Source organism: Sarcophilus harrisii, chromosome 2 (genome assembly GCF_902635505.1).
Source record: "Sarcophilus harrisii chromosome 2, mSarHar1.11, whole genome shotgun sequence".
In the NCBI taxonomy this organism is placed as follows: Eukaryota; Metazoa; Chordata; class Mammalia; order Dasyuromorphia; family Dasyuridae; genus Sarcophilus; species Sarcophilus harrisii.
In genome coordinates, this window is record NC_045427.1 from 312,133,075 (window position 1) to 312,160,969 (window position 27,895).

At 35.1% G+C, this 27,895-nt stretch overlaps 1 protein-coding gene across 1 annotated transcript in view; it reads right to left on the minus strand.

Annotated features, from left to right (window-relative positions):
• Nucleotides 1-27,137, minus strand: part of ATG14 (autophagy related 14) — a 44,765-nt gene extending 17,628 nt beyond the window's left edge. Inside the window, exons 1-4 of the mRNA XM_003756304.4 lie at nucleotides 26,841-27,137; nucleotides 10,004-10,066; nucleotides 7,429-7,474; nucleotides 6,553-6,634 (exon numbers count right to left, since the gene is read on the minus strand). Of these exons, the coding sequence (XP_003756352.2) occupies nucleotides 6,553-6,634; nucleotides 7,429-7,474; nucleotides 10,004-10,066; nucleotides 26,841-27,115 (466 nt within the window). The 5' untranslated portion in view covers nucleotides 27,116-27,137. The remainder of the gene's footprint in view (nucleotides 1-6,552; nucleotides 6,635-7,428; nucleotides 7,475-10,003; nucleotides 10,067-26,840) is intronic.
• Between the last annotated feature and the right edge of the window lie 758 nt (nucleotides 27,138-27,895).

The following is a 27,895-nucleotide window of genomic DNA, read 5'->3' on the forward strand; positions in this document are numbered from 1 at the left end:
GAGGAAGACCATCCCAGGTATGAGGGGTAGCCAGAGAAAATGCCAAGAGTAGAAAAATGTGATGTGTTGTTCCTAGAAGAGCAAGGAAGTCAATGGTGAGCTGTTAAGTCTCTTAATGACATGATTTTTGGTTTTTGTCTTGGCATCCTAAAAGTCCAACATGATAGGCTGCACAATAAACATTTGATGATTGAACATATATACAAAGTGTAGTTTGGTATCCCTACTAAAGAAAAAGAGGAAAGGGATATAACAATACTTCTCAATTCTATGGTTTATTAGAGAATGAAAAGTTTCTTGATAATAGAAGTAGTTATTACAAAGAAAAAACATCTGAAAAAGCAAAGGATAGTTCTGACATGGAACACAAAGCTGGAATTTGGAAGAATATAACAATAAGGCAGGGAAAGCACTGAAGAACACTTGAAGCTAATAGGCATGAAACTAGGAAGAGAAGAGAAGAGTAATGCAGGAGGGGAAAGATAATTTGAACCTTCTTGGATTCATTAGAATTGAATTTCCTTGAGATCAGAGTCTGTTTTGTTTTAGTCTTCTCATCCTCAGCATTTAGCACGGAGCTTGCAACATGATAGATATTTAATTTATAAATGCTTGTTGACTGATGCAATTCCATAAGTAATGTTGAAGGAGAGGTCATTTAAGAGGAGTAAGAGGGAAAAAAGACAATTAGGGACAACCAATGACTCCCTGTTGAGAGGTTTTATGAGGCAGCTATTTCTCAATCTGCTATCAATCTGCAATCAAGCACAGAAGTCTGCTGTTTTCCCAGGTCATATACTCGGGAAGCTATGTTAACAAATATCCAGAAATTTGTCACAAGTGTTCCTTTTGCAACAGAGATTCTGTCAGAAACATTCCTACCCTTAAAGAGTGGCAGATGCTGATTTCACCTCACCACACTTAGAATTAAGAAGAGTAGTTGAGAGACCCCCACCCCCAGCTGCTGGACTTAAAACATGATACCTTAAAACATTCTCTCAAGAACATCCTCCTTCCTGTTCTCAACCCTGCAAAAAGTGGCTGATGTTCATTTAACCCAAAGAGTTTAACGAAAGAAGAGGGAAGCTCTATGGGAAGAATTGGGGTAAGATCCTAGCATGGGTGGCTGTATTGCAACAGAAGAAAAAGGATTTAAAACTGTCAGGACTTCCATGCCAAGACCACCTCTTAGTACTCTAAGGAGACACTCTGTTTTCCGTTAAGTTCCAGCTAACAAGCTATGACAAAAACCTTTTGCACTCATCCTTTAGATAAACTCTGCTGCAGCAAAACTGCAGAATTGTTTCACACCTGTCCTACATGGTCCCTAAGCTCAGAGAAGCACCTGTAGGAACCACATTCTGGTCATGAATCAAACTTGCCTTACTGTTGCTATTACTCCCTCACTGTCATTGCTCCAGCCTAGTGCGTGTTGCTTTGTCCAACCATTAGTATATGTATCAAAATTTGGCCTTGCTGGAATGGGTACTCCTAGAGGACACCCCATCATCTATGTGTGCTTTCTCTCCTCTCCAAATAAAGGTTTTTTGAGGAGGAAATCCTCAGAGAATAAAAGTCTTTTCAATATTTTAAGACAAAGAAAAATGTATCAATGCCTGATAAAATACAGAGTTCTGTAGACTGCCAAGAGTTAAGGAATATGAACAACAAACTCCAGAATGATTAAAAAATTAGTGTGAATCAAAAGTCTTAGGGAAGTTTTTAATAATTTCAGAAGTACAAATGCTACAAATTCCCCCCAAAAAAAAGTTATTTAAAAATTTTATATATTGATGTTTCTTATTAAAATCCAATATACCCGTTGTTCAATTTTATACCTCATTCTAGTCAATTTTTAGACTTTTCATATATAATCCAAATCTTAAACAACAACAAAAAATTAAGGTTTTCAGTGCATGCACAACCGTTTTACATGACTACAAGAGAAAATGTTATCTGAGAACTGTTGCATAGGGGGTGCCCTGTTTTGTTAAAATAAAATTAGAATATTACTAAGGCTTTTGGGATGCCCTAACTTAAAACGATTTTAAATATGAACATAGAGAAGGAAAAAAACAACTACTTACATATATATTAAGTTGGGTACCCTAGAGAATAGGAGAAATAACGAAGGAAGAAGACTAGCAATGAAGAGGCTTAGTAATAATTCACATAAGAGAAAGTCCAAGGCAGAAGCCAGAAAAAAAAAAAAGGTTCTGACATCTATTATATACAAACAAAATGTGAGTAATAAACAGATAAACAGTGCTAACAAGAAATTTTAGCTCGAGGCAAAGGTGACCTCAGAGGTACCAATTAAAGTTAGATCCCTATGACTGAAATATGCTTTTTATTTCTCAAGAGAAAAATAGATAAATGGGGGAGGATGGGAAGAGATTAAAGATTTTCCACTGCATATTCAAAAGGTATTTTCATGAAAGAAAGTTTAAGAACCAGATGGAAGCATGGTAGAGAACATCTGAATATCGATCAGTGGAATAAATAGGAACAGTCATTACTGTAAAAGTATATGACAGAAAAGAAGAAGGAAATAGGTATGGGAAACAGATCAGATTTGAAACAGAGATTTAACTATTAAGATGTACTAGACCTTTTTACCAAAGTAAAGCAGTTGTTTAGTTCTTACCTAAATTCAACTTTAAAATGTGGAAGAGCCAATGAGGGACATTGGACCAAGAAGGTGACATAAGTTACTGAAGCAGAAATCTTTGAGTGATATTACCTTCCTATTTTGAAATTTGGATAAAGGAAAGAAAATCTGGGAAAAGACTGGTATATAACTCTAAATGCGAGGCAAATACATTTCAAAGCTATTAAGAGAAACTATCAATTGTGTCTCATAGTGCAAAATGCCATGGAGCAAACCAGCCAAAAGAAGTGAAAAGTTCACAATTGTGTAAATGCAAATAGGCGTAATTCTAATGAGAAAGAAAAAGGAAACTCTCTAAAGAGACTTAGATGAAAGCAAACAAATGAAACAATTTAAAGATTAATAATGAGAACAAAAACACAATGTGAAGATAATATAAATCTGTGGCACAACTCTGGTAGAGTAATTTAAGGAGTGCTCATGTGAAGTGAGTGATGTCATCATCACTAACGACAACAAAAAATTATTTTTTGGGGGATGGGTGGATGGAGAACTCATGGAGGATGAGAAGAATCACTTTTTATTTAGCTTTTACTCTATCAAGTAGAATTATTTTTAGCCTTCAAAGGACAGAACACAAAAGTAGTTAACAGGAAGTTATAAGTCAAAATAGATAATAAGAGAATTTAGATGACTTTTATAAGTTCAAATCACTTAAGTCCAGACAAACTAAATCCAAAAGCTAACAAAAAACTGCCAGATATTATTGATGAATTGCTATGAAGGATATTTGAAAGATCAGAGAATGGAAGAGATAACATCAGATTATAGATAGGCAAATGTTGGTTTTTTAAAGGGAGAAGAGCGTAAACTTCAAATTCTAAAATGTATTATGGGTCAGTTTGCAAGTTGCAATTAAGATAGGCAGCAGATTTATCAAGAAAAAGTCTGTCAATATAACCTTTCATTCTTTAGGGTTTTTTTGGACAAGGATATTAAATTGATATGTTAGATAAACCACTTAGTTTTCTTAAATTTTAGTCAAGTTATTTGACAAGGTATCTCATACTATGCTTTATGGACAAGATAGAGGCTAGATGATAGAGTAATTAAGTAGATATGCAATTGGGTAAAGTTGACCACACCCTAAAGGAAGTCAATAATGAGGAACTATCAATTTGGAAGGAGGTCTCAAGTAGAAGCCCCAGAACTTGCTTGGCCCTGTGTTTATTGCTATTTGAATCAAATTCTCAGGTTACCAAACTAGAAAGACTGTAAATACATCAAACAGAATAAATATTCATATAACAACCTACTAAATTTTAAAAAAATCAACCAATATAATATGAGGAATAGAATCTAGACTATAGTCTGTATAAAAAACCCTCAGGATTTTAATGGAAAGCAAACTAAATAAGTTAACAGTATAACATGATGACCAAAAAAATGGAATGTCACCTTATAAAGCTCCATTAAGAGAGGTTTACAGAGAAAACCAATTACAATTACTATCAACATTTTTTTTAATGGATTTCAGATTAAAAACCCTTGCCCTAGAGTGCATGCTCCACTTTAGGAAGAAGATTAAGTATCGATGAAGGAACTAGAGATGTGTAGCCTAGAGAAGAAAATACTTGGACATGATAATTATTCTGATTCTGAATCAATGTCCAAGGGAAAAAAAGATTAAGTTTGTTCTGCTTGGCACCAGAAAAGCAGAAATAAGAACAAAGAGGAAATTTTAAAGAGGCAGATTTAGGCTCCATGTAAGGCAAAAAACATTTTAACAATTAGAGCTACCCAAAAGTTTAATGGACTGCTTCAGAAAGGGGGTAGAGAGTGGGGCAGTGTGCCATGCTCAAATAGTATTTTAAGAAAAGGCTGGATGATGATTTAGTTTATGGCCTGTTGCAGAGTTGGTTTCTTTTCATATAAAGATTACACTAATTGGTCTTTCAGGTTACTTTTATCTCACATCAAATTCTTGAAAAAGTCTATAGAATCAGAGGTAAGACTTTGTGTTCCTCAAGCTGGCTAGTAAAACTACTTGAATTTGGAGATTTTTAAAAAACACACACAATGAAAATCACTTCTGCTATTTGAAATCACTGAATTCTCATGTTTAGTTCAATACAGATTTCTGATTGCCTTGCATGCAGAAGGAACTTTACAGAAATTGCTTCAGTTGGATTACTTTTATCTTTCTTTTTGCATTTGTCAACAACATTGTTACTCAAGTTCTCCAAATGTTGGGATTTTCTGTTCTCATTTTACTTGGTTCCTTTTTAGGCTATTTAATTTAATCTTATGATCTTAACTTTGTCCCATTCTTTAATTTACTATCCCTAGACATTTTTGTGATAGCTACTTTGATTTCTTAGTATAATTTAAAATGTATGGCCATTCTAATATCATAAGCACTTTCTTTATAACTCTGATTATGCATCCTTCCAGCCGTTGGAGACGTTAAATTCCCTTTTCTTTTTCTGCATGCCAGTGGTTACCCATTCTTAATGAGGTTTCTTTTTCTCCTCAACTGATAAATACCTTTAATCTGTCCAACACTAAATAAAGAGCCAATGCCACTTATGAAGATTTGGGTTGAAATTCTTCAAATCCTTGATACATTGAGTCAAAATGCCAAAATATCCTGGGCAAGTAACTTATTTTTGGTGCTAAAGGCAACTTTCTAAGACTAAGTTGCAGAACATGTAATTTTGAATAGTGATGGAAATTTCCTCACTGAAGTTCTCCACACTAATGGAAACCTAAGTTCAACCAATTCCCTATTTCAGTGGTCATAACATGACTGAAAATTTATTCATGTTAGCATTACGTTATATGGACAAGTTATGTAAATAAGCCTCATTAAACCTCAACTTTAATGCAAGCTTCTAGGAGAATCAAGACTTCATTGTATTCACATTCTATAGAACCCTAGCAAACTAGATCATTAGCAAATATCAAGTAACAAATGAACAATCTCAACAAATTGATTCCATAAGATATAGATATAGATATAAAACTGAGGTGGACCACATTTGTGGTGACAGGATCACAACACATGATGCTTTTTTAGGATCCCTGAAATTTCCCTATAAACACTTTTTTATGACCGAACAATCCTACTTTTACAAAAACATTTCATGAGACAAGAATTTCATAGTTAAGGGATCCTTGGGATTCATTCCATACCTGAAAGAAATCTTGTCTACAACATCCCTGACAATAGTTTATTCAAACTAGAACTGAGTAGACAATTTTAAAGTCATTTCCATTTTTCTATATGGAACCATATGCTAAGTCTTTAATAATCCAGAGGCCTATAGAGATCTATGGAATGAATTCACAAGGACAAATTATGACAAAAGAGAACTGTGGCAAAATGTTTGATCATCTGGCATGAGCAGGACCCATGCCTCTTTGCTGCCTACTCAGATTTCCCATCAACTGAACAAAATGAAGGGTCCTTGACATCAAAAGAGTAAGAAATAAAATTATTTTTAAATCCAAAAAAAAAAAATTAATCTTCTATTGTTATTTTTATGTTGTAATTTGTCGTTGCAGCTATTTCCATTAAAATTTCCAATTAGACACTTTACTAAAAACCCAAGGAAGAAGTTTTTATGACTTGGGTTTGTCCTTTAACATCAAGTCAATTTTTATGTAAACTGGACTCAAGCTGCTACTTTTTGTCTTTTCTTAATTTTCTTTACATATCATTTTGGAGGAATATTGAGGAGGTGATTTTTGACCAGGATTTTGGACTAGATGGCCTTTAAGGTCATTTTCAATTCAACTTGTTGTTATTACAATCACCTCAATCAAAATATCTAGATAACCAGAACACTTTACCAAAAAGGGAAGGAGAATATACTACTTGAGTTTGTCTTTTAAAAGCAAGTCAATTTTGATATAAGTATTAGGGTTAAAATCCTTACTTCTTGTCATTTCTTCATTTCCTTTATATATTGTTTGTTTCAGCTGTTCAATTCTCAATTTACAGGACATTATTTTCCATCTCTGAAAAAATAACACATAATAAATATTTGAGAAGTTCAAATCTTATGATGAATAAAAATCTCTTAATTTGGAAATGATTCTTCTTAAACAAAATTTCCCAAAATGGAACAAGTCTCAGGTGGCTGGAGTATTTCTGGGAAGTGTTAAAATCTCCCAGATACTCAATATCAGATACTCTATAACAAATCAAAAAAGCTTTACTGAAGTTGAGTAGCCATCCTCTAAAATCAAAAAAGTTCCACATTTTCATAAGGACAATTACAGATACATTAAAAATATTTTAAAAAGACAGTTCTGCACAGAAAATCATTTAAAAAGTATTTTACACTTAAAAAGGTATTTATACTAAGAAGCAACTTTGAAAAAACATTTATTAGTAACAAGAGATTATAGCAAAATGGTGCAGGAATCGAACACTAATAGCTCTAAATTTTCTCTCTCTGTTAAGAACAGAAAAACACTTTCTTTACTGAAGGTAGATAAATATTTAAAAAGTAACTCAAATATTTATTTTGATTTAGAAGGAAAATATATGATAAACCACTCAAGAAGCAATGTTGAAGTTTCTGTTTGTTTTTCTTTTTGCTAAATATTCAAATATATAAGAAAAATATTCAGTGATAAAAACACAGCTGATTCCCTTGTAGAAAGATTGAGTATTCAGGCTCTATCCTGATTTAAAAAAAGAAAAAGCCTTGAAATATGAAATCTCAAATTTAAAGGATTATAAAAAATTAAATAAAAAAATTTCAATTTTTAAAAATAAAATTTGTTTAAAAATTTCCACAACTCACCAACTGATCTGTTATCCACTTTCCTTCCATAATGGCCTTAAGCACACTATAAAGGAGAAAAACAAACATTAACGTCAACTATAAAATACTATTTTACCAGAAGGAAGCAGAATTTTTTCAAAGAAGAACATTTTTTTATGTTTATTGCAGTTCTATAAGAAATGATGAGCAGGCTGGAAAGACTTAGATGAACTGATGAATGAAGTGAGCAGAACCAAAAAAACACTGTACATAATAGCAACAGGATCGTGATAATCAACTGTGATGGACTTGACTCTTCTCAGCAATGCAGTGTTTCAAGGCAATGCCAATAGACTTGTGATGGAAAATGCCATTGGCTTTCAGAGAGAAAACTATATAGACTAAATGTGAATCAAAGCATAGTATTTTCACTTTTTTGGTCGGCTGGTTTTTTTTCTTTTTTGTGCTTTTTCCTCTTTCAGGTCTGATTTTTTTTTTATACAACATTTACAAATATGAAAATATGTTTAAAACAATTGTACATATTTAACCTATATCAGAATGCTTGCTGTCTTTAGGAGGAGGAAGATAAGGAAAAAAATTTGTAACACAAAAGTCTTATAAAAGAAGTTGTATATATTTCTACCATGTTTAACATATACTGGACTATTTGCCATCTAGGAGAGGGAGTGGGGAAAGAGGGGGGGAATTGGAACACTAGGTTTTGCAAAGGCAAAATGTACAAAAATGCTACAAAAAATTGTAGCAGAATGCTTGATCATTTGGTATGAGCAAGAGTCAAAAAAAATAAACAACCTTTTTTGCTTATTTGTTCTGCAGTGGAGCCTAGAACAGTAGAGATTCATTTGTATAAAACCTTCCTCCCTGGTCACATTCTCCTCCCAAAATTCTTTGTAATCCCCAGCTCTCATCTCTCTCACTTATTTCCCACCCCTTCTCCCCCCAACTTTCTCTTATTAAAAAACCATCACCTGCAATACTAATTCTCTTTGACCTACTAGATAAGCTTTTTCCCATTAATTTACTGAGCAGTTTCTGTATGTAAGCAAATGAAAAGCTAATAAATTAACAAGTATTTTAAGTGTTAACAGTATAAAGTGAAACAAATGTTTTAAAAAACTTTCTTAAATTAAAGCTTTTTATTTTCAAAACATACAAAAAAAGTTTTCAACATTCAAGCTTGGAAAACCTTGTGTTCCAAATTTTTTTCTCCCTCCCTTTACCCCATCCCACTCCTTACTGGCCAATTTTTAAACTGACAAAAAAAAAAAAAAAAAAAAAAAAAAAGATGTCTTCTTCAAAGCAATTACTTTGGGAGGCTTTTTCCATAGTCTAGAGATGGTATCATCATTCAAAACATTTTTGGAACCCCTTTAAAAAAATTCCTTTGAGAATACCTTCAGCAAACATAATCTCTGCAATATGTAGAAGAGTGGCAAGTTGCTAATATTTGAAGATGCATTTTTGGAACCAAAAGTCATTTCAAATCATAATGAAGAAGACAAGTGATGATGTGGAATTAAAATCAAATATCGGATCAAAACAAGGAATGAATATAAAATTGGCCCATTCTTATGAAAGAAATGTCAAGATCATCAATGATTTACAATTTTTTGGATTTGCAAAAAATACAATAGTTTTCTGAATTCAGAAAAGAGAAGATATTAGGCTAGAAGTTTTCCATGAAGAAACAAGTTGGTCCTTGAACAATGGAGAGGATTTGGACAGGTGAAAAATAGGTAAAGAATATCATGAGGGGAAAATATAAGCAAAGGCACGAATATGCAAAAACTGAAAAGGTATTTGCTGACTCAGGGATTCTTAATGCTATTTTTAATGTTATGGATCCCTATGGCAAGCCAGTAAAAGCCTATGGCTCTCTTCTTAGAACAATGCTTTTAAATGCATAAAATTTTGTTGTTATTTTGGTATCATCAATTCTTTGTGGACCCATTTGTAATTTTCTTGGCAAAAATTCGGCAATAACTTTCCATTTTCTTCTCTAGCTCATTTTACAAATGACGCAACTGAGAAACAGGGCTAATTGATTAATTTGCCCAGGATTACACTGCTGGTAAGTGCTGGGGCTAGACAGACTTAGTGATCTATCAATTGTTCCATAAAATAAAATACAACCCACTGTAATGCCAACCATTTATCCTGAAATATAGGTATAGAATTATTATTGAAAAAGAGACTAATACTCCAATTTAAGGAATTCTTGAGTAGACTAGTTTAACTGAAGACAAACATTCATGTAGGAAATTAATGAAGATAAGGTTGGAAAAATAATTGTGATTAGCCACCACTAGCTTTTGCTTAATAACCCTCAAATCATTCTGAGATCTGATACAACAGACATGATTCTAAGATTTACTAGCTGTCCAATCTTTCTCCAAACTAAAGTCTTTAGAGAGAGAGAACCATATTTTGATCCTACTTCCCAAAACACACACTTCTAGGAATGGGTAGAGAAAAACCATTTTTTCCAGATCAACCACCACCACATTCAAAAGGCACATCTGCATATCATGTAACATATAAACAAAATTTGCCAAATGGCAAATGAGTATTCTGCAAATAACCAACTTACTCTTTTCGGAATTCATCCTGCTTGCTTTTAAGATGGCTTAACCTCTCCTTCTTGTCTACAAACCTGAAAAAAAAACAAAACAAAAAAATTGTTCTGTTTTATATACTTTCTAAGTTTAAAAAAGTAAATGAACTCTTAAAAGCTGATAATCTCAGCAATTTCATCTTAGAAAAGATTATATTAAAAGTAACTAAATTTGTTATATGATCCAAACCACTACTAACACCTCAAGTTTACTTTAAGGGATTCAATATTTTCCATTCAAAAAAGATTTAAGTTCATAACAATTTTAATTGAATTAGTTTCTATGATAGGCACATCAAAATAAAAAATAAAATATAGATTGAAAGAAGGGTTCTAGTTTATATTGAATTAATCATTGAAAAGAATTATGTTTAAGCTTAAAAAAAAAAAAAAAAGAGAATTTAGAGGGATATTTTATGGCACATATTGGACCAACATGGCAAATAGGTTTCCCCAGAAATTATGCCTTAAAAATTTCAACGTACTGAACAAAATACCTATTCTATATACATCACCAACAACGTTCAACAGCAAGAGATACCATGAGGAATTCCATTTAAAATAACTGTAAATAATGTATAGGACTGCTTGCCATCTGGGGGAGGGGTGGAGGGAGGGAGGGGAAAAATCAAAACAGAAGTGAGTGCAAGGGATAATGTTGTAAAAAATTACCCTGGCATGAGTTCTGTTAATAAAAAGTTATTAAAAAAAAATTATCAATAGCATAAAAACATTTGGGAATATGTTTGCCAAGGAAAATTCAGGAACTATATGAACACAACTACAACTTTCACACAGAAACAAGTCAGATCTAAACAAATGGAAAAATATCAAGTGCTCTTAGATAGGTCTAGCTAATATAATAAAGATGACAATACTACCTAAATGAATCTATATATTTAGTGTTATACCAATCAAACTCCCAAGAAACTATTTTACAGACCTAGAAAAAATAACAATAAAATTCACCTGGAAGAACAAAAGGTCAAGATTTTCAAGGGAATTAATGGAAAAAAAAAATGCAAATGAAGGTGGCCTAGCTGTACCAGATCTAAAACTATATTATAACGCAGCGGTTACCAAAAGCATTTGGTATAAATAAAGAAATAGATTAGTTAATCAGTGTAATAGGTTAGGTTCATGGGACAAAAATTGTTGGGGAAACTGGAAACTAGTATAGCAGAAACGAGGCATTGACCCACACCTAACACTGTATACCAAGATAAGGTCAAAATGGGTTCATGATTTAGACAAAGAATGATATTATAAACAAATTAGAAGAACAAAGGATAGTTTACCTCTCAGATCTGTGGAGGAGGAAAGAATCTGTGACCAAAGTAGAACTGGAGCTCATTATTGATCACAAAATAATCCTGATTATATTAAATTTAAAAGGTTTTGTTCAAACAAAACTGGAAAAAACATTTTTACATTCAAAGGTTCTGATAAAGGCCTCATTTCTAAAATATATGGAAAAGTGGCTCAAATTTGTAAGAATTCAAGGCATTCTCCAACTGATAAATGGTCAAAGGATATGAACAATTTTCAGATGAAGAAATTGAAAACTATTTCTAGTCATATGAAAAGGTGCTCCAAATCACTATTGATCAGAGAAATGCAAATCAAGACAACTAAGATACACATCTCTCAGAGTGGCTAAGATGACAAGAAAAGATAATGATAAATATTGAAGGGGATATGGGAAAACTGGGACACTGATACATTGTTGGTAGAACAATGTATAAACAGATCCAACCATTCTAGAGAACAATTTGGAACTATGCTCAAAAAGTTATCAAACTGTGCATACCCTTTGATCCAGCAGTGTTCTACTGGGATTATCTCCCAAAGAGATCATAAAGGAGGGAAAGGGACCCATAGGTGCAAAAATGTTTGTGGCAGCTCTTTTTGTAATGGCAAAAAAACTGGAAACTGAATGGTGGCCCATCAATTGGAGAATGACTGAATAAGTTGTGGTATATGAATGTTATGGAATATTATAGTTCTATAAGAAACAATCAGCAGGATGATTTCAGAGGGACCTGGAGAGAACTTATATGAACTGATGCTGAGTGAAATGAGCAGAACCAGAAGATCAGGATAACAAGATTATGCAATGATCAATTCTGATGGATGTGGCTCTCTTCAACAATAAGATGATTCAGACCAATTCCAATTGTTTAGTGATGAAGACAGCCATCTATACCCAGAAAGAGGACTGTGTGAACTGAATTTGGCTCACAACTTAGCATTTTCACTTTCTGTTGTTATTTGCTTGCATTTTATTTTGCTTCTCATCTTTTTTTCTGGTTTGATTTGATTTTTCTTGTGCAGCAAGATGATTGTATAAATATATATGCATATATTAGATTTAACATATATTTCTACAATGTTTAACACATATTGGACTACTTGTCATCCAGGGGAAGGGATAGGGGAAAGGGGAAAAAATTGGAACACAAGGTTTTGCAAGGGCTACTGTTAAATAACTGTCCACGGATATTTTGAGAAAAATAAAAAGCTTTGGGGCAGCTAGGTGGCGCAGTGGATAGAGCACCAGCCCTGAAGTCAGGAGGCCCTGAGTTCAAATTTGACCTCAGACACTTAACACTTCCTAGCTGTGTGACCCTGGGAAAGTCACTTAACCCCAATTGCCTCAGCAAAAAAGCAAAAAAAAAAAAAAAAAATTAATAAAAGAGAAAACCTTTTTTTGTTTAAAAACAAAACCTATATCAGCCTAAAAAGCAAAGCTAAACAGTTAACAGGCATCAACCAGATTTTATACATTTTTATAGTCAAATGGTTTAAAAGCTTTTGAAATCAAAATGAGTTCAAGACAGAAAATTTCAACCTAGATGACCTGTCAAAGTTTAGAATAAACTCCATGATTCTATGAATCATCTTGTGGCCAATATAATATAGAAGCTCAGTGGTTTTAAGTCTAAAAGTACATGGTTCCCAGTTCTCCAAGATCTTAAAATGTTAAAAATATTAAATAAGTCAAATACCAGGGAAAAAAGACTTGTGATATCTAATAGAAAGCAGAATACTTTAACTGCCAAGTAACTTTGATTGGATCCAATTAATAGCATTATGGTAATTTTAATCATTTTTTGTGTAATTGTATATAAGACAATATGAAGAGAGAATCATCCCCCAAGACAAGAAGACCTGGGTTCAAGCCCTATTTCTGACATAATAGCTTTCTGACTCTGGCATATCACTTACCTTCTTTATAGGCAACTCTCAAGACTTAAGTTTTGTAAAGGTGTTACACAGAGCAAACAATGTTGGACTTAAAATTGAGAAAATCTGAGTTCAAATCAAGCCTCAGACACTAGCTGTGTGAGGCTGAGCAAGACATTAAACTTTTTGTTTCATTTTCTTCATTTGTAAAATAAAATAATGACATGAACCTCTCTTTCAAGGTTGTAAGTAAACTATAAATAAACTTTAAAGCACTATATAAATGCTCTCATAATCATTATTTAATTATGAAGGAGGTGAGATCTTTCAAGATAGTTGTGAAAATCGAGTAAGGCTTCATCTATTTCAAAGTTTGAGTAGGCCTGAAGGACTTTAAGCATCAAGTCAAGGGCATACTTAAGTTCCCTCCCTGCTATCCCCTAAGGGCATACTTAAATCCCCTTGTTATCCTCCTATGACATCAGTGTCTTTCTGTTAGGTCAAATATGGGCAACTATGTACTTATTGGTCAAGTTCAATTTCTTGGGTAGTTCCCGCCGTTTAGAATGTAAGATCCTCAGCCAATAAGGATGAGGGTCAGTGGTGGGAGGGGGTATTTGCTTTAGGGATAAAAAGTGTTGACCCTGCCCCCTACAGTGGTTCCTCCCTTCGATTGTCTGCTCGATGGGTGGGACACCCGATTCTTGAGAACGAATGTAAAATAAACTTTGCTTTGCTTCTAGATGTCTCTCCAGCTTTTTTATTAAATGCTGTACCACACAATTATCAATCTGTTTTGCAACCCATCTTTCACAAAAGCTACTTCCTTAAGCACAAATCTAACCAAATCAGTCCCCTAACTCAGAAATATTCAATGGCTCCCTTACTTTAGGACAAAAATACAAACTCTTAAAACCTTAACACTTAAGCCCTCCTCAATCTGGCTCTAATCTATTTCTCAAGAACTACTTCACATTATTTCTCATCATGCACTCTATATTCTAATCACAATGGCCTACAGCTACTCCCTAAACTTAACATTTTGTCTCTGTAGACACCAAAGTTCTTCTCTCCACTTCTCAGGAGATTCAGTTCAGCCATGTTTCCCAATTCTCTTGTATTTTCTGCTCTTCTCAAGCAATCTTATGCTCACTCTTCTGTGTATCTCCACCTTGATCAGAAACGGTTTTTTTGTTTTAACTTTGTGTCTACAGTGCCCTGCACAACGGAAGGGTCTAATAAATGTTTGTTGCATTCAGCTCCTGACAGACTGTCTCTTTTGTGATTCAAACTTATTCTTGTGCCCTGATGTACCCTGCTGCACCTTGCCTTCCTCAAACTGTTTTTCTGGGCTTGCACAACTCAGGTGTCCTCATCACCAAAAATGAATAAACACAGACCAACCCTCTGGCATAACTAGCACCTCAATACTTATCCCAGGTTAGTCAACAATGCAATGCATGATAACCAGTGTCATTGCTTAATGCCAGCAGCCAATTACTTCTGAATTTGGGATTTTGGCCGATTCATCTCGTTATACACTATATAAAATGCCTATATGGACAGTCATCATTTTGACTTAATGCGCCAGCCAAGGCAGTTAGCTCTAAGCCAGCGCGCGAATTTTCCAGCTGGTTAATCCAGCCTTAGAATCAATCAACAAGCATTTATTAAGCAGTCTGAACCAGACATGTTCTAAATGTTGAGTATTTATATAGCACTTTTTAAATCTGTAAAGCCTTTACTTGTCATCTCACTGCTGAGAGATAGAGTATCCTCTTCAAGGAAAGTTAGGAGACTAGTGTCCCTGGATCAAAGAGTCCTTGTTAGGGGAATAAGCTGTAAAACTGAAAAAGTAGTAATCAAAGGTGAAGATTAGGTAATCTTCTCCCAAAAAAATGTACACTTCTTGGGGGCAGTGACTTCTATAATGAAGGGTGGTGACCTGAGATTTGAAAATAATATTTAGTTCTTTGCCCCCAGCCCTCCTATTACCTTCCCCCTTCTGGAATGGAAGCTCCTTCAGAGTAGGTAGGGATTGGCTATGTAATAAGGGGTGGAGATTCATGTCATGTAACTTCTGTAATATCCAATCCAATGGAGAATCAGGATGATGCAAATTGTGTCCCCCTTGACTTTTGGGGGGAAGCAATGGAGGTCAATTCTAAGAAACTCTCCCCTGGGAGAGGCCTGCCCTCAGGGAATAAAGATAAATGGTTTCATTCACTTGGAAATCTATCAAGCTGAATTAGCCCAGCACCACTCTCAGTAGCTTAAATTTAAGTGGTCACATTCAATTGGACATCAGGGCCCACATAAAGTGGCTTGAAATTCCAAGATAAGTATTCTCTTTTCCACTGGAAATCTAGGCCTGGGGGCATATACAACATTGAGGGATTCTCATTCAGTTATGAATGGAAGTCCTAGCTTCAGACCCCTAATAAAAACAACTTTGAACTTCAAATCTCAGCTGAAATACGAAACAGGAATTTGCTTTGCTTTCTTCTTGGCACAGTTACCTGCCAGGATTCTTGCTCAAGCTGCCTGCCAGGACTCTTGTCCACTGTGAAGATATTCTCTTCTCAGTGTTAACCTTTGCCATTTTTCCTGACAGGACCTTGCCACTAAGAAGTCTATGTCTTCCTAGCAAAGCTGCCAATAAAAATTCCCTTTTGCCTCAGATTTTTGGGTGTGAATTCTTTCACATTAGACCTGTGCCAACCAGAGGGGATTTCCTACCTCAATTTTCACACCTCTCTACTACCACTAGCACTATATCAAGGGGAGGGAATTGTGCTTCAGGACAGGAAATAAAATGCTACTTTTGTGTGGGGAGCCGGCACTAATCTAAGGCCACATAAGGCCACATTCCAAAAGACCTTGAATAGGAATCTCCTAATCACATCCTACATGACCGAGCATTGCCCTAACTTTGAATAGGCAGATATCTAGGCATCCCTTAATTACATCATAGAGCTTCCTACGACCAGAGACACCTGAGCAGCTCATCCTTGGGCAGGATATCAACCCTTTGTCTAGGACCCCCACAATGTACTGTGTTTGCACAACACTGCCTCCTTTCCTATGCTATATATATATATCTGTACTATTGCACCCATTAAAATGAGGCTTGATCAGATGGATTTGTCTTGCCTCCCTTCTGTATGTCCCCTCTCTCTTGCCCTTATCTCTTTTCTTCCAGGGTCCACACACTCTGTCTCATGGGCCGAGGCACTTTTGGACGTGGCATCTATTTTGCAAAAATGTAAAATAAATCTTTCCTGCAATGGACGAGTCAGTGGCGTTCTTACAACAACCATGAAATGGAAGAAGGCAGCAAAATCAAATCATGTTATTTACAAGAAATACAGTTTTTGGTCATTTCCAAATCTAGCCATCTTTCTCCTACCCCTGGGATCCTGGAGACTTATAAATGAACATTTGCATTTTCTTGCACAGAGCCTAGGCTATTGCCAATTTCCTGGACATTTTCCTCCCACCTGCCACTACTCTCTGTGTTGTCTTTATGTCTATGTTGTCTTCATGTGTTGTCTTTATTAATATTTGATTGCCTTGAGTCCCTTCAAGGACTGTCTAAGTTAGCTGCTAGGATGCTTAGCACATTTAGCTTAAATGCCTTTTTACTCCTCCATTTACGCATGACTTAAAGACTAACACAGGATAAAAAAAGAAAGTTAACAGGAAACAATTTAGTATGCCTCAAATGAGTTTAAAAAAAAAAAAAATCCCCAGATCCCTGAATCACTACTCCTGCAGAGTTCCCCTGTCCACTCCTGTGAACTGCTCTCCATCTTGTCATATTCTGAGATTGCTAGGCCTGAGCCAATTCCAACCCTTCCCTCCAGATGAAAAGCAAGAAAAGCAATATGGTACAGTGAATAGGATGATGGACTCTTCAGACACTTAATAGTTATGTGAGCCTGAGCAAGTCACTTAACCACTTAGATTCAGTTCCTCCTAATTTGGTGACCTATAAGATCCTCTCCAGTTCTAAATCTATTAACCTACAATTTTAGATAATGCAACACAATAAAGTTATGATTAAATAGAGATTAGCAGATTATTTAAATTTAAATTAAATTATTAGAGATTAATTAAATTAGAACTAAAAGAGATGCAGAAAAACATTATGCTTCAAGGCCCCAAGCACAAAAAGATCATTATCAGTTACTTTAAATAAGTTATCATTTACTTTAAATAAAAAATAAAAAAGGGCACCAAGAAACAGCATCTAAGTACTTATGGAGATATTTAATTAAAATAACAGGAAAAAATAAACAAAACTAGTTGGGGAACTCAATGTGCTTCTTTCTGGCAACAGTTTCACCAAAAACAACAAAAACAAAAACAAAAAAGGCAATGATGAAAGAATAGTGAAATGGGAACACAACTAAAATACTAGAAAACCAACAAATCAAAAAACTCACTGAATTAAGAATGAGCTAATAATTTATATTGATAAAATAGTTAATCTGAAGAAATTGCTAAAATAAAAATTTTAAAGAATTAGCCACAGAAAATTATTAACAATTATTTTGTTTAAATCATTCCAACAAAATTGATACCTATAACACTGTATAAATCAAGATAACAGAATAAAATAATTTAGCAGATTTTACAACTTTTTATAGACTTAAAAAACTTTTAAAAGTGCAATGTATTCTCCTTGTGTTGCACTCTCTTATTTTTCATGATTTGGTATAAAGTTCACAAGATTTTAACATGTATTCTTTTTTTTAATTCATCAAACCATATATTTCCTCAGGTACTTTTGAATCAGTCAATTTAAAAAACCTAACTTTGCTTATAAACATGCTTCAATGCCGTTGGAATTGAAAAGATTAACCCATTAAAAAGCTGTAGCATTGAAGCTTGTTTGTATCCACCTCCTGTATGAATTTCTTACTTTTTCACACTGATATGATATAAAGTCATACTGTAGCATATGCCATCATCATTTAGGAATTTCCATAATTCTCAATTAATTATGCTTCTCAATATTATCAATATATTTATCAAGTTCATCAAGTTTTCAATGAAAATAAAATTTTTGGTCCTAGTAGAAATAAAAAGAAAAAAGTCCTTGACGCTTTTTGGGAGATACTTTACTGCCACATACATATCCAATGAAAGGGGTCTAATGAAAATACATAGCCAAATTTTACAGACCCAGTTGCTCTTTTGAAGCGGTACTGGTACAGCCTTGAATGCCAAGGAGAATTTAATGTAAAAATTCCTTTTTATCAATATTCACTACTTCAGTTTTTGTATTGTGTTACCCATAGCAAGAGTCTTTTCTTCATAGTAATGATTAATATACCTATGTTTGTTTTAAAATGATTTTCTTCTCAGCTCTTCCAAATTCATGCTATCTAAGCCCATCTCTACAGGAAACAGGAACAATTCTTCCAGCTGCAAGATTCCTCTGAAGATTGTTGCTTGTACCAAGAATTTATGAGCTCTTGCAATAATTTTTCATTTTTGGTCACACTCTTTTGCACTTTGGTACAATTAATATTGCTTCATTGTGGGACTGTTTGATCCTTGAAAGGCCTAATTCCCCACATCATCAGCACTAGTCATCACAGATTGTATTCCAATTTAAGAGCTAGAACTTTTCTATATTTCCTTGGAGTAAGGGCCATTCTTAAAAACTATAGAATTGCCTCAAAAAATAGCAATAAAATGTATTTGCATGGCAAAATTAGTATTCAACTAATGTAGTCCTATATCTCATAGAATCTTTAATGCTTGAAGGCCTTTAAAAGGCCTTTAATTCAACTCTCACATTTTAATGATGAAACCAAAGTCCAAGGGAATGAAGCAACTTGCCTAAGATCACTTAGTGACACAGGATTCCTGATTCCTAAATCAGTTGTTCCAGCCTGAATCTCAACTAAAAGGAAAAATAGTTCAATCTGTTTTCATCTGGTCAAGGTAAGATATTCTATGTCAGCCTAATGTCAATAGAAACAAGAATTCATGACCACTGATATCCCAGAACATTTTCAGTCTGGAAATTTTTGCTTGTTCCAAAAGTAATTTATATAGCATTATATACAAAAGACGAATATTTACAAAAAGAATATAACTAGATTAAAAATACAACAGAGAACTGACATTGCCAAATCTCAGAAAAAAGAATTTGAATAGGCTATAAAGGAATGCTTAAAGAAAAAAACCTAGGCACTTAGAGTAGAATTCTTTGAAACATTCAACAATTAACTTCAATATAAAACAAACTGTCAAAAAAAAAAGGGAAAGTATTCCTACCAGAAATTAAGAAATGTGAAAGTATTGCCCACACTAAAGACAAAGCAAAGTAACCTATAGAGTAATATTACTAATTAAGACTGATACTAAAATATTAGCAAATATTAGCAATCTATAACAACATATTAAAAAGATTATAAATGACAATAAGTTAGGCATGATAGGGTCTGCAAAATAATGCAAACTATAAACATTCCCCATCAGACTGTACTCCGTTGGATTTCATCATGCCTCCAGGAACCTCTCTACTTCCTGCAAGATCACAGTCTAGTCAGTTAGTTACTGCCTGTTTGAACATAAACAGATAAATTGACAGGGAAAATGTAAACAAAAGATAGAAATGTGCCCTCCATACATATGTACTAAATGGGTTCAGGCATCTATAAGTAAATTATGCAAAACAAAGATAATAGATTCTATGGAATGTGAGGACATGAAACCATAATACACCATACCTGAGTAGTTCAAGAGAGAAATCAGAATTCTAAGAGCAGAATTGATGATCTGCACAGCAACAATAATGGGCAGAAAGAAAAAACTAGAATCTGAAATGGCAAGTCTCACTAAAGAAATAAAAGAGAAGATGCTGAGAGTAAAAAATATAGAAAAGTTAAGAGCAATCTAGAAATAGAAAAGCAAAACACAACATTAAAATAATTTTCTCACTACAAAAGCAAAAGATACTGATCTTTAAAACAGGATGGGTAGAAACAACTTAAGGATCATAGGTTTCTGGGATGAATACAAGTCAAAAAAACCTTAACACCACAATAAACTTGTGAACATAGAAAATGAAATTCCAATTGAAAAAATTCACAGATCACTTTCAAAAAACAAACAAAAAAACTAAGGGTAGAAACTCCAAGACAGAGTGGTCACATTTTACAATTCAATTAAAAGTCAAGTTCTGCAAATAGTCGAGAGACAAACCTTCATAAAACAAAATTAAGGAAACTCAATTCAAGATTATCCTGAGCACACCAGAAAACAAAGGAAAATAGCACATCATTTTCTGAAAAGCAATGGAGTTTAGCATGCATCCCGGGATAACTTACCCTGAAAATCTGAACTTAACATTAAATTTAAAAAGATAAATGTTCAATAAAACAAGTTTTTTACACTCCCCCCCACCCCAGTCAGAATTTACTTGCTAAACAACAAAAATGACAAGTACCCTAACAGCCACAAACTTATTGCAAAAAAACCTACTACAAAAAAACAGGTGAAGAAGGAAGTCTAGTATAAGTTCGGTCTTGGGCACTGTGTACACTACATCCTGCCTACAAATGAATCAAAAAATTTTGGTGGGATTATATTACAACATGAGAGTACATAAAACAGGAGAAGGGGAGAAGAATAGAACTTTATAGAGGATGTGATATATATGATGTACTGGGGTCAAACTGATGCAATGAAGGGAATGCAGTAAACCTTACTGTCTAAAAAAGAGCCTACATAAAAATGGGTGATGAGGAGTGGGATAAGACTGAAAAGGAAGGGGAAAGAAGACCTTGATTTGGTGGTGGAAAAGAGTTCCAATAATGACTACTCCTGTGGGTAAAGAGAGATGACCTGTGAAAGGAGGTGGGAACCTTATGCTGAGCATGGTGTGGAAGATGGGTGCTTGACAAGATCACTTGTCCACTTGTCCTATGAGAGGTGGGGGAGTGGAAACACCTGGAGGCAAAGGTATCTGGGGGAGGGGGTGAACGTGTACCCAATGAAACTTCTCAGGAATAAAAGGTAACCCAGGTGAGGGCAAAGATCAGGTGGGACTGCATAATTAGAGTCCTGGTGGTTCAAGAGGGACCCTATTATGGTGCAGGTGCAGTGTCCTCTCTTACTTTCTTCTGGGAATGGGGGACAATGGAAAAGAAATTCTCAGGAAAAGGTCTATATGGCAGAGGCAGAAACTATCCATAAGGAAGAGCCTAAAATGGATAAGATACATTGCAAGCAGTGTGGTACCAATCCTAGGAACAGAGCAAGGGTCTCCATTTAAGTTCAGTCTGAGGCCTGTCTCAAAGCTTTGCAAGTTCTTAATCTAGTTTTGGCTTTTAGCTCTTAACTAAAAGAGCTCTTAGCTGTTTAGATCTTAGCCACACTATATCAGCCAGCTGGAACAGACCTGCTATGCTTTGAAATTCCTATTTTGGTTATTTGGTGACAGAGATGCTCAAGATTGACCTCCTTAGCTTCTTTTAAGTCACAACTAACATCCTTTTACTGGTAACTTTCCTCAATGCCTCTTAATTCTAGTACCCAATTATATTTCCTATTTATCCTGTATAAAATTTTCTTTATAAATATTTGTTTTCATGTTGTCTCTCTCATTAGAATGTAAGCTCCTTTAAAGCAGGGACTATCTTTTGTCTCTTTTTGCATGCTCTGCACTTGGCACAGGGCCTGAAACTTAATAAAGCTCTACTGATTGTTATGATCATCTGATCTAATTAGACAAATTCTGGTAGAATGGAAAGAGAAACCAGAAGAATATCTGAAGGAGGGAGGGTGGTAAAAGAAAAAGGAACATTAGGGTAAATTGGGTAAATTATTATACATAAGAATTTACAAGTAGACATCTATGCAAATAAAGGGAGAAAGGGGAGCAGCTGATACTTGAAATACTTATTGAATATTTTTAACATCCTTAGAGGATGTTTTTCTTAAATGACCAGCAGGATGAATACAGAGAGGCTTGGAAAGAATTACATGAATTGATGCTGAGTGAAATGAGCAGGATCATTATATACTTCAACAAAGATACTGTATGAGGATGTATTCTGATGGAAATGGATATCTTCAACAAAGAGATCTATTTCAATTCCAATTGACCAATGATGGATAGAATCAGCTACACCCAGAGAAGGAGCACTGGGGAATAAATGTGGACCACTTGCATTTTTGTTTTTCTTCTCAGGTTATTTTTACTTTCTGAATCCAATTCTTCTTGTGCAACAAGAGAACTGTACAGTTCTGCACACATATATTGTACCTAGGATATACTGTAGCATATTTAAAATGTAAAAGATTGCCTGTCATCTGGGGGAGGGGGTGAAGGGAGGGAAGGGAAAAGTTGGTACAGAAGTGAGTACAAGGGATAATGTTGTAAAAATTACCTGTGCATATGTTCTGTCAATAAAAACTTATAATTTTTTTTTTAAAAAGAGTATGTTTTTCTTAGGACTAATTCTTCCCTTAATCTACTTTCTCTCTAATACCCATTTCTTCCCATTCCTTACTATTTCCCTATTGAGTGTAATATATTTCTTTACCCAGTTGTGTTTGTGTGTGTGTGTATTCTCAAAAGGGGATGGACATATTTTTGCTGATTGAAAAACAAATTTTTTTAAAAATTATTTTTAAAAGAGAATATTAGGACAACCTGGTTCCTTGTAATGAAAAAGAAATATAATTCTAGATTTATTCCAATTTTTTTTTCCCTCATCAGGAATAAGATCTACCATGTAGCTATCTTCAAAACTCAAATTTCCATCAGAGTGAAGTTGGCATTCTCCACACTCTTCTGTTTCTGGATTATCTCAATGCTCTTAAGAAATGAAACTTAGCTCCATTTCAGAAAAACACAGGAAAAATGGCCAGGGTAGAATGCACCATGCAAATATAAGGTACTATATTGTTTTACTCTTAACAGGAAACACCACAATAAATAAAAAAATCTAAAAAATTTTTAAACCCTGGAATTCCTTCCATGGAAGTTTTTATTACAGCAAGAAAATCTCCATATTCATTAGGCTGCATTACTTCCAACAGTAAAATATTAACTGCTCATTAATCTAGTGGATTTCTCTCAAACACTTTGGGTTCAACTTAATTTGACACAGACATCTTTTCAAATTGATAAATTTCTTCACCCATTTCCTGCACTTTTTAGAATGTAACATGATGGTAAAGGATCTCCATTATAAAACATATACAAACAGATTTTTTTAAAAGTCTAGTGTATCATATTAGGCCATCAATCTCTGAAGGGTCAGGATTGTGTTATCTTTCATAAAATATAGGTAAAGTATCATTCTTATTAGGTAAAAGTAATGAAAATTTTAAGACAGAGGTGACATTGCTTTGCTTTCAACTTGAGAAACTGGATTTTTAAAAAATTCTATTAAGTACACATTAAGCACCTAGTTTGTGCAAAGTACAGTAAGTGCGGTCAATACAAAAATAGCAATAATAATAATTGCAGCAAATTTTACATAGTACTTTTAGATTATTGCAATGGTCTCCTAATTGGAATCCTTATCTCAAATCTCTTTATCTAATCCATTCTTCAGAGAGATGATCAATTGATTTTCCTCAAAGACAAATCTGACTATACATTTTGTTGCCTGATAGAAACTACAACAGCACCTTTTACCTCAAGAATAAAATATAAACACTTTGCCTTTTAAAACCCTTCACAACCTATATTTTCAGCTTCATCAAAAATTACTCCCATTCCCAATTCAATGGTTCAGCAAGACTGGCCTAGTAACCTCATCCTCACCTGTCACTTGGAATCTCTTCTTTTACGAGGCAACTCAAGTAGCACCTAATGTACATTGTTCAGTCATGTTCAACTCTAACTCTTTGGGGGATTTTCTTGGCAAAGATACTAGGATGGTTTGCCATTTCCTTCTCGGGTCATTTAACAGATGAGGAAACTGAGGGAAGAGTTAAGTATTAAAAGAGTTAAGTGAGAGTTAAACAACTTGTAGAGGATTATACAGCTAGTGCTTGAGGCAGAATTTGAATTCAGGCCCCCCCCCTCCCCCCAGTACTCTTCTGTGTCACCTATCTCCCTTTAAAAACATAGTTTTTCTTTATCCCCAATTTCTAGTGCCCTCTTTTCCAATGTATTCTGTATTTCTTTTGTATTAATTTTTCAAATACTTTTAAATACTTATGCATCCCTTTGCAGAAGATAAGCTCCTTGATCCTAGTACCTAGTATATTACTTGGCACATAGCTGGATGTTTGCTGGCTGATTGAATGGCCTGAATTTAACCAATATCAGAGGAACATAAGGAACCAGAAGAGATTCCACTAGCATTTTAGATGCCAAATAAAAGTCACTTTATATGCTAGTCAAATTTCTTCCACTGTCTTCATAAAGGTTTGTAGGACCTTAGCACATTAGTCTCCAAAGTGTGGTATATAAACTTAATGGAGTAGAAAAAGGAAGAAAATACTATACCTATTTATACTCTGATTTAGTAAAATAAATACATTAAACTTTACAGTGGTGCTTTCATTCAATCAGAATGTCAAACAATCAGAGACAAGACAAGGTAACCACATGAAGGAAGAGTAGAAATTTCATGATTCAGAAATGTCAGTGATAATCTAACCTGTTCATTACCTTTAGTGTACTGCAATGTATCTGGTTTGTGTATTAAGCTTCCTTAAAAAACAAACCAAAAATTTCTTCAACAAAGAGAAGATTTAACTTAATTTCAATTGATCAAGGATGGACAGAAGCAGCTACACCCAAAGAAAGAACACTAGGAAATGAATGTAAACTGCTTGCATTTTTGTTCTTCTTCCTGGGTTATTTCTACCTTCTAAATCCAATTCTCCCTGAGCAACAAGAGAACTGTTTGGTTCTGCACACATATATTTTATTTAGGATATACTATAATACATTTAACATGCATAAGACTGCTTGCCATCTGGGGGAGGGGGTGGAGAGAGGGAGGGGGGAAATTGGACCAGAAGTGAGTGCAAGGGATAATGTTGTAAAAAATCACCCTGGCATGGGTTCTGTCAATAGTTATTTAAAAAAGGAAAAAAAAAAAAAAAAAAAAGGAAAAAAAAAACAAACCAAAAAAAACACCTCAGAAATATTCCAAAGGGACACTGGAAGATATTAATAATAATACAAGCACAAACTGTAAAAAAGCAAATGGAAGAACAGACACTTCTAATCCTTTTTTTAATAGCTCTGTCAAGTCATATTATAGATTGAAAATGATCTCATCAGATCCGATAAGAAGTCAGACAAAAAAAATAAGACAAAAGCCACTAAGAGGATTCAAAATATGGATTTAATTCTATTCACTAATAAAAAAAACACTTTTTAAGGGTGTATTATGACTTGATAAATTAGTTCATGACACCATGAAGCCAAAACAATTAGCAAGCTTAAAAGCTAATCTTTTATAATAAAAAAATTGTGTATGTCACATAAAAATGCTCATCTTAAAAGCATTAAAAAAAAACATTGTTCTCACATAACAAAAGTATTTTACATTGTTTAGTTTGATATCTCATTTCTTAAAAACTTTTAAAACATGCTTTACTATGTTAGTACAACAGCACATGAATATAATTGATAAAAAAAAAATTAACTGCTGGCATTTATATAGTGCCAAGATATTTGAAAGTATTTTACCTATCAACTCTTGCAACACAACAAACTAGATGCTCTATTTAATCTGTAATTTTACAGATGAGAAAACAAGGCCTGTGGAATTGACTTGCAAGTGACTTGCACAAGATCACACAACTAATCAAGAGTCTAAGGCAGCATTAAAATTTCAGTTCAAGGTCTAACATGTGAAATTTCATATATAGGGGTGCAGGCTTTATATTTTTAATTGATGAAGGTATACGATCAGTATTTGTAGACTACTACTTTAGTGGGCTAAAAAGCGTATATGTCCGAAGGAATTTGTATAAATACAAGACAGAAAACCACCACAGTTCATACACTACCGATCTAGATTTCTAGTTGTTTACGTTGCCTCACCTGGGTCGCTTATTTATCCCCAACTAACCTCAGAAATTCTGCCGCCAACCATTCTAATCTTTTTTGTAGGGAAGAAGCTCGAAGACAAAGGGAGGGTGGTGGAGTGAGGAGGCAAGAGGAGCGTTTGAATAGCAACACTTGAAAGTCCACAGGGAGTCCGATTCAGCAGGTCACGAGATGAGGAGGACCCCCCCAGAGAAGCTCTAACCCTGACCTCTGGGTGCTTACAGAAGTCCCAGCCGAAACAGAGTCCGCGCGAAGAGACGGAGTGGAACGCGCGGCCTTTAACTTAACTCGCGGCACGGGGTGGCAAGGTGGAGAACACAAGCCTACACGACCGGCCCCGGGACGGACACACACATCTACACAAACACACCCACCCGCCCCACGTACAGAGGCACTCACATCATCCCTCCCTCGGAGACCTTAGCGCTTCGTGAAGAGTGGGGAGAATGGGAAATGGGCAGGGCTGTAGTTACGCAGGGGGGGGGGGGGGGGGGGGGGGGGGGGGGGGGATGGGTAGAGGGCAAACTCCAGTTGAAAACAATGGGCGCCCCTGAGGGCCGCAGCGGCGATCGCTACCTTTCCCCGTCCCGGCCGTCGAAGAAAACGAAGTCGCCGGTCTGGACGCACTTGGCGCAGGTCAGCCGCCGGCGGGTGGTATTGCACAGAGGGCACCGTTCAACCGCCACGTACAAGCCCTCCGCGTCCTCCACCGAATCCACCAGGTCCCGGGACGGAGGCCGGCAGCCACAACCGGGAGCCTCCAACGCCCGGGATCCTTTCCCACTGGGAGACGCCATGATGGCCTCAGAGCGCAGCCAGTCACGTGGGACTTTGTTTTCAACCAGGTGCATCCTGGGCGAAGGCGGGGTCTGGGAAAAGCTGGGCGGGAAGGGGCGGGGCTGGTGAAGGGAAGTGGAGGCGTGGTTTCTAGCGCCAGCCCGCCCACGTGCTGCTTCCTGAGACCGGTGCTCCGGGAAGGAGGCGGGGCGCGGGGCTATTTTTAAGTCCCTGAAAAAAGAACCGGGGCTATCTGGTGACGCCCAGGCCAAAAAAAAAAAAAAAAAAAAAAAAAAAAAAATCGTAGAGCGCTGGGCTGCCTGGCCAAAAAAAAAAAAAAAAAAAAAAAAATAGCCCTGACAGTTATACTAGTTATGTGATCCTGAGGAGCTTAGTTTGTTCCGTTTTCTCCTCTGTAAAATCAGGATAATAATACCAGGATCCCAGAGCTGATGGGAGAATAAGTGACAACTTCCCAGGGTTGTTGTTAGAATAATAATTGTGCCTCAAATAGCGCAGTGTTTGACGTGTATAAACTGTTAGCTATTATTAATTCTTACACAAAGCAGAAAGGGGAGCCTTTCCAAGAAATAACAGAAAAGTATTATTATTGATTAAAATTTGACTAAAAATTGATAAAAATTGACTAAAATTTGATATAAATTGATTAAAATCAATACTTAGAAATCGTAAATCAAAAAAAAAAAATCTGATGAAAATAAGAAAACTTGAAGCCAAATTCTTTTTTATTTTTTTACTGTATAGTAACTTCTTATTGACAGAAAGCCAAATTCCTTCTGACAAAATAGGAAATGGTGGATAGCACACTGGACTTTGAATAGGGAAGACCTGAA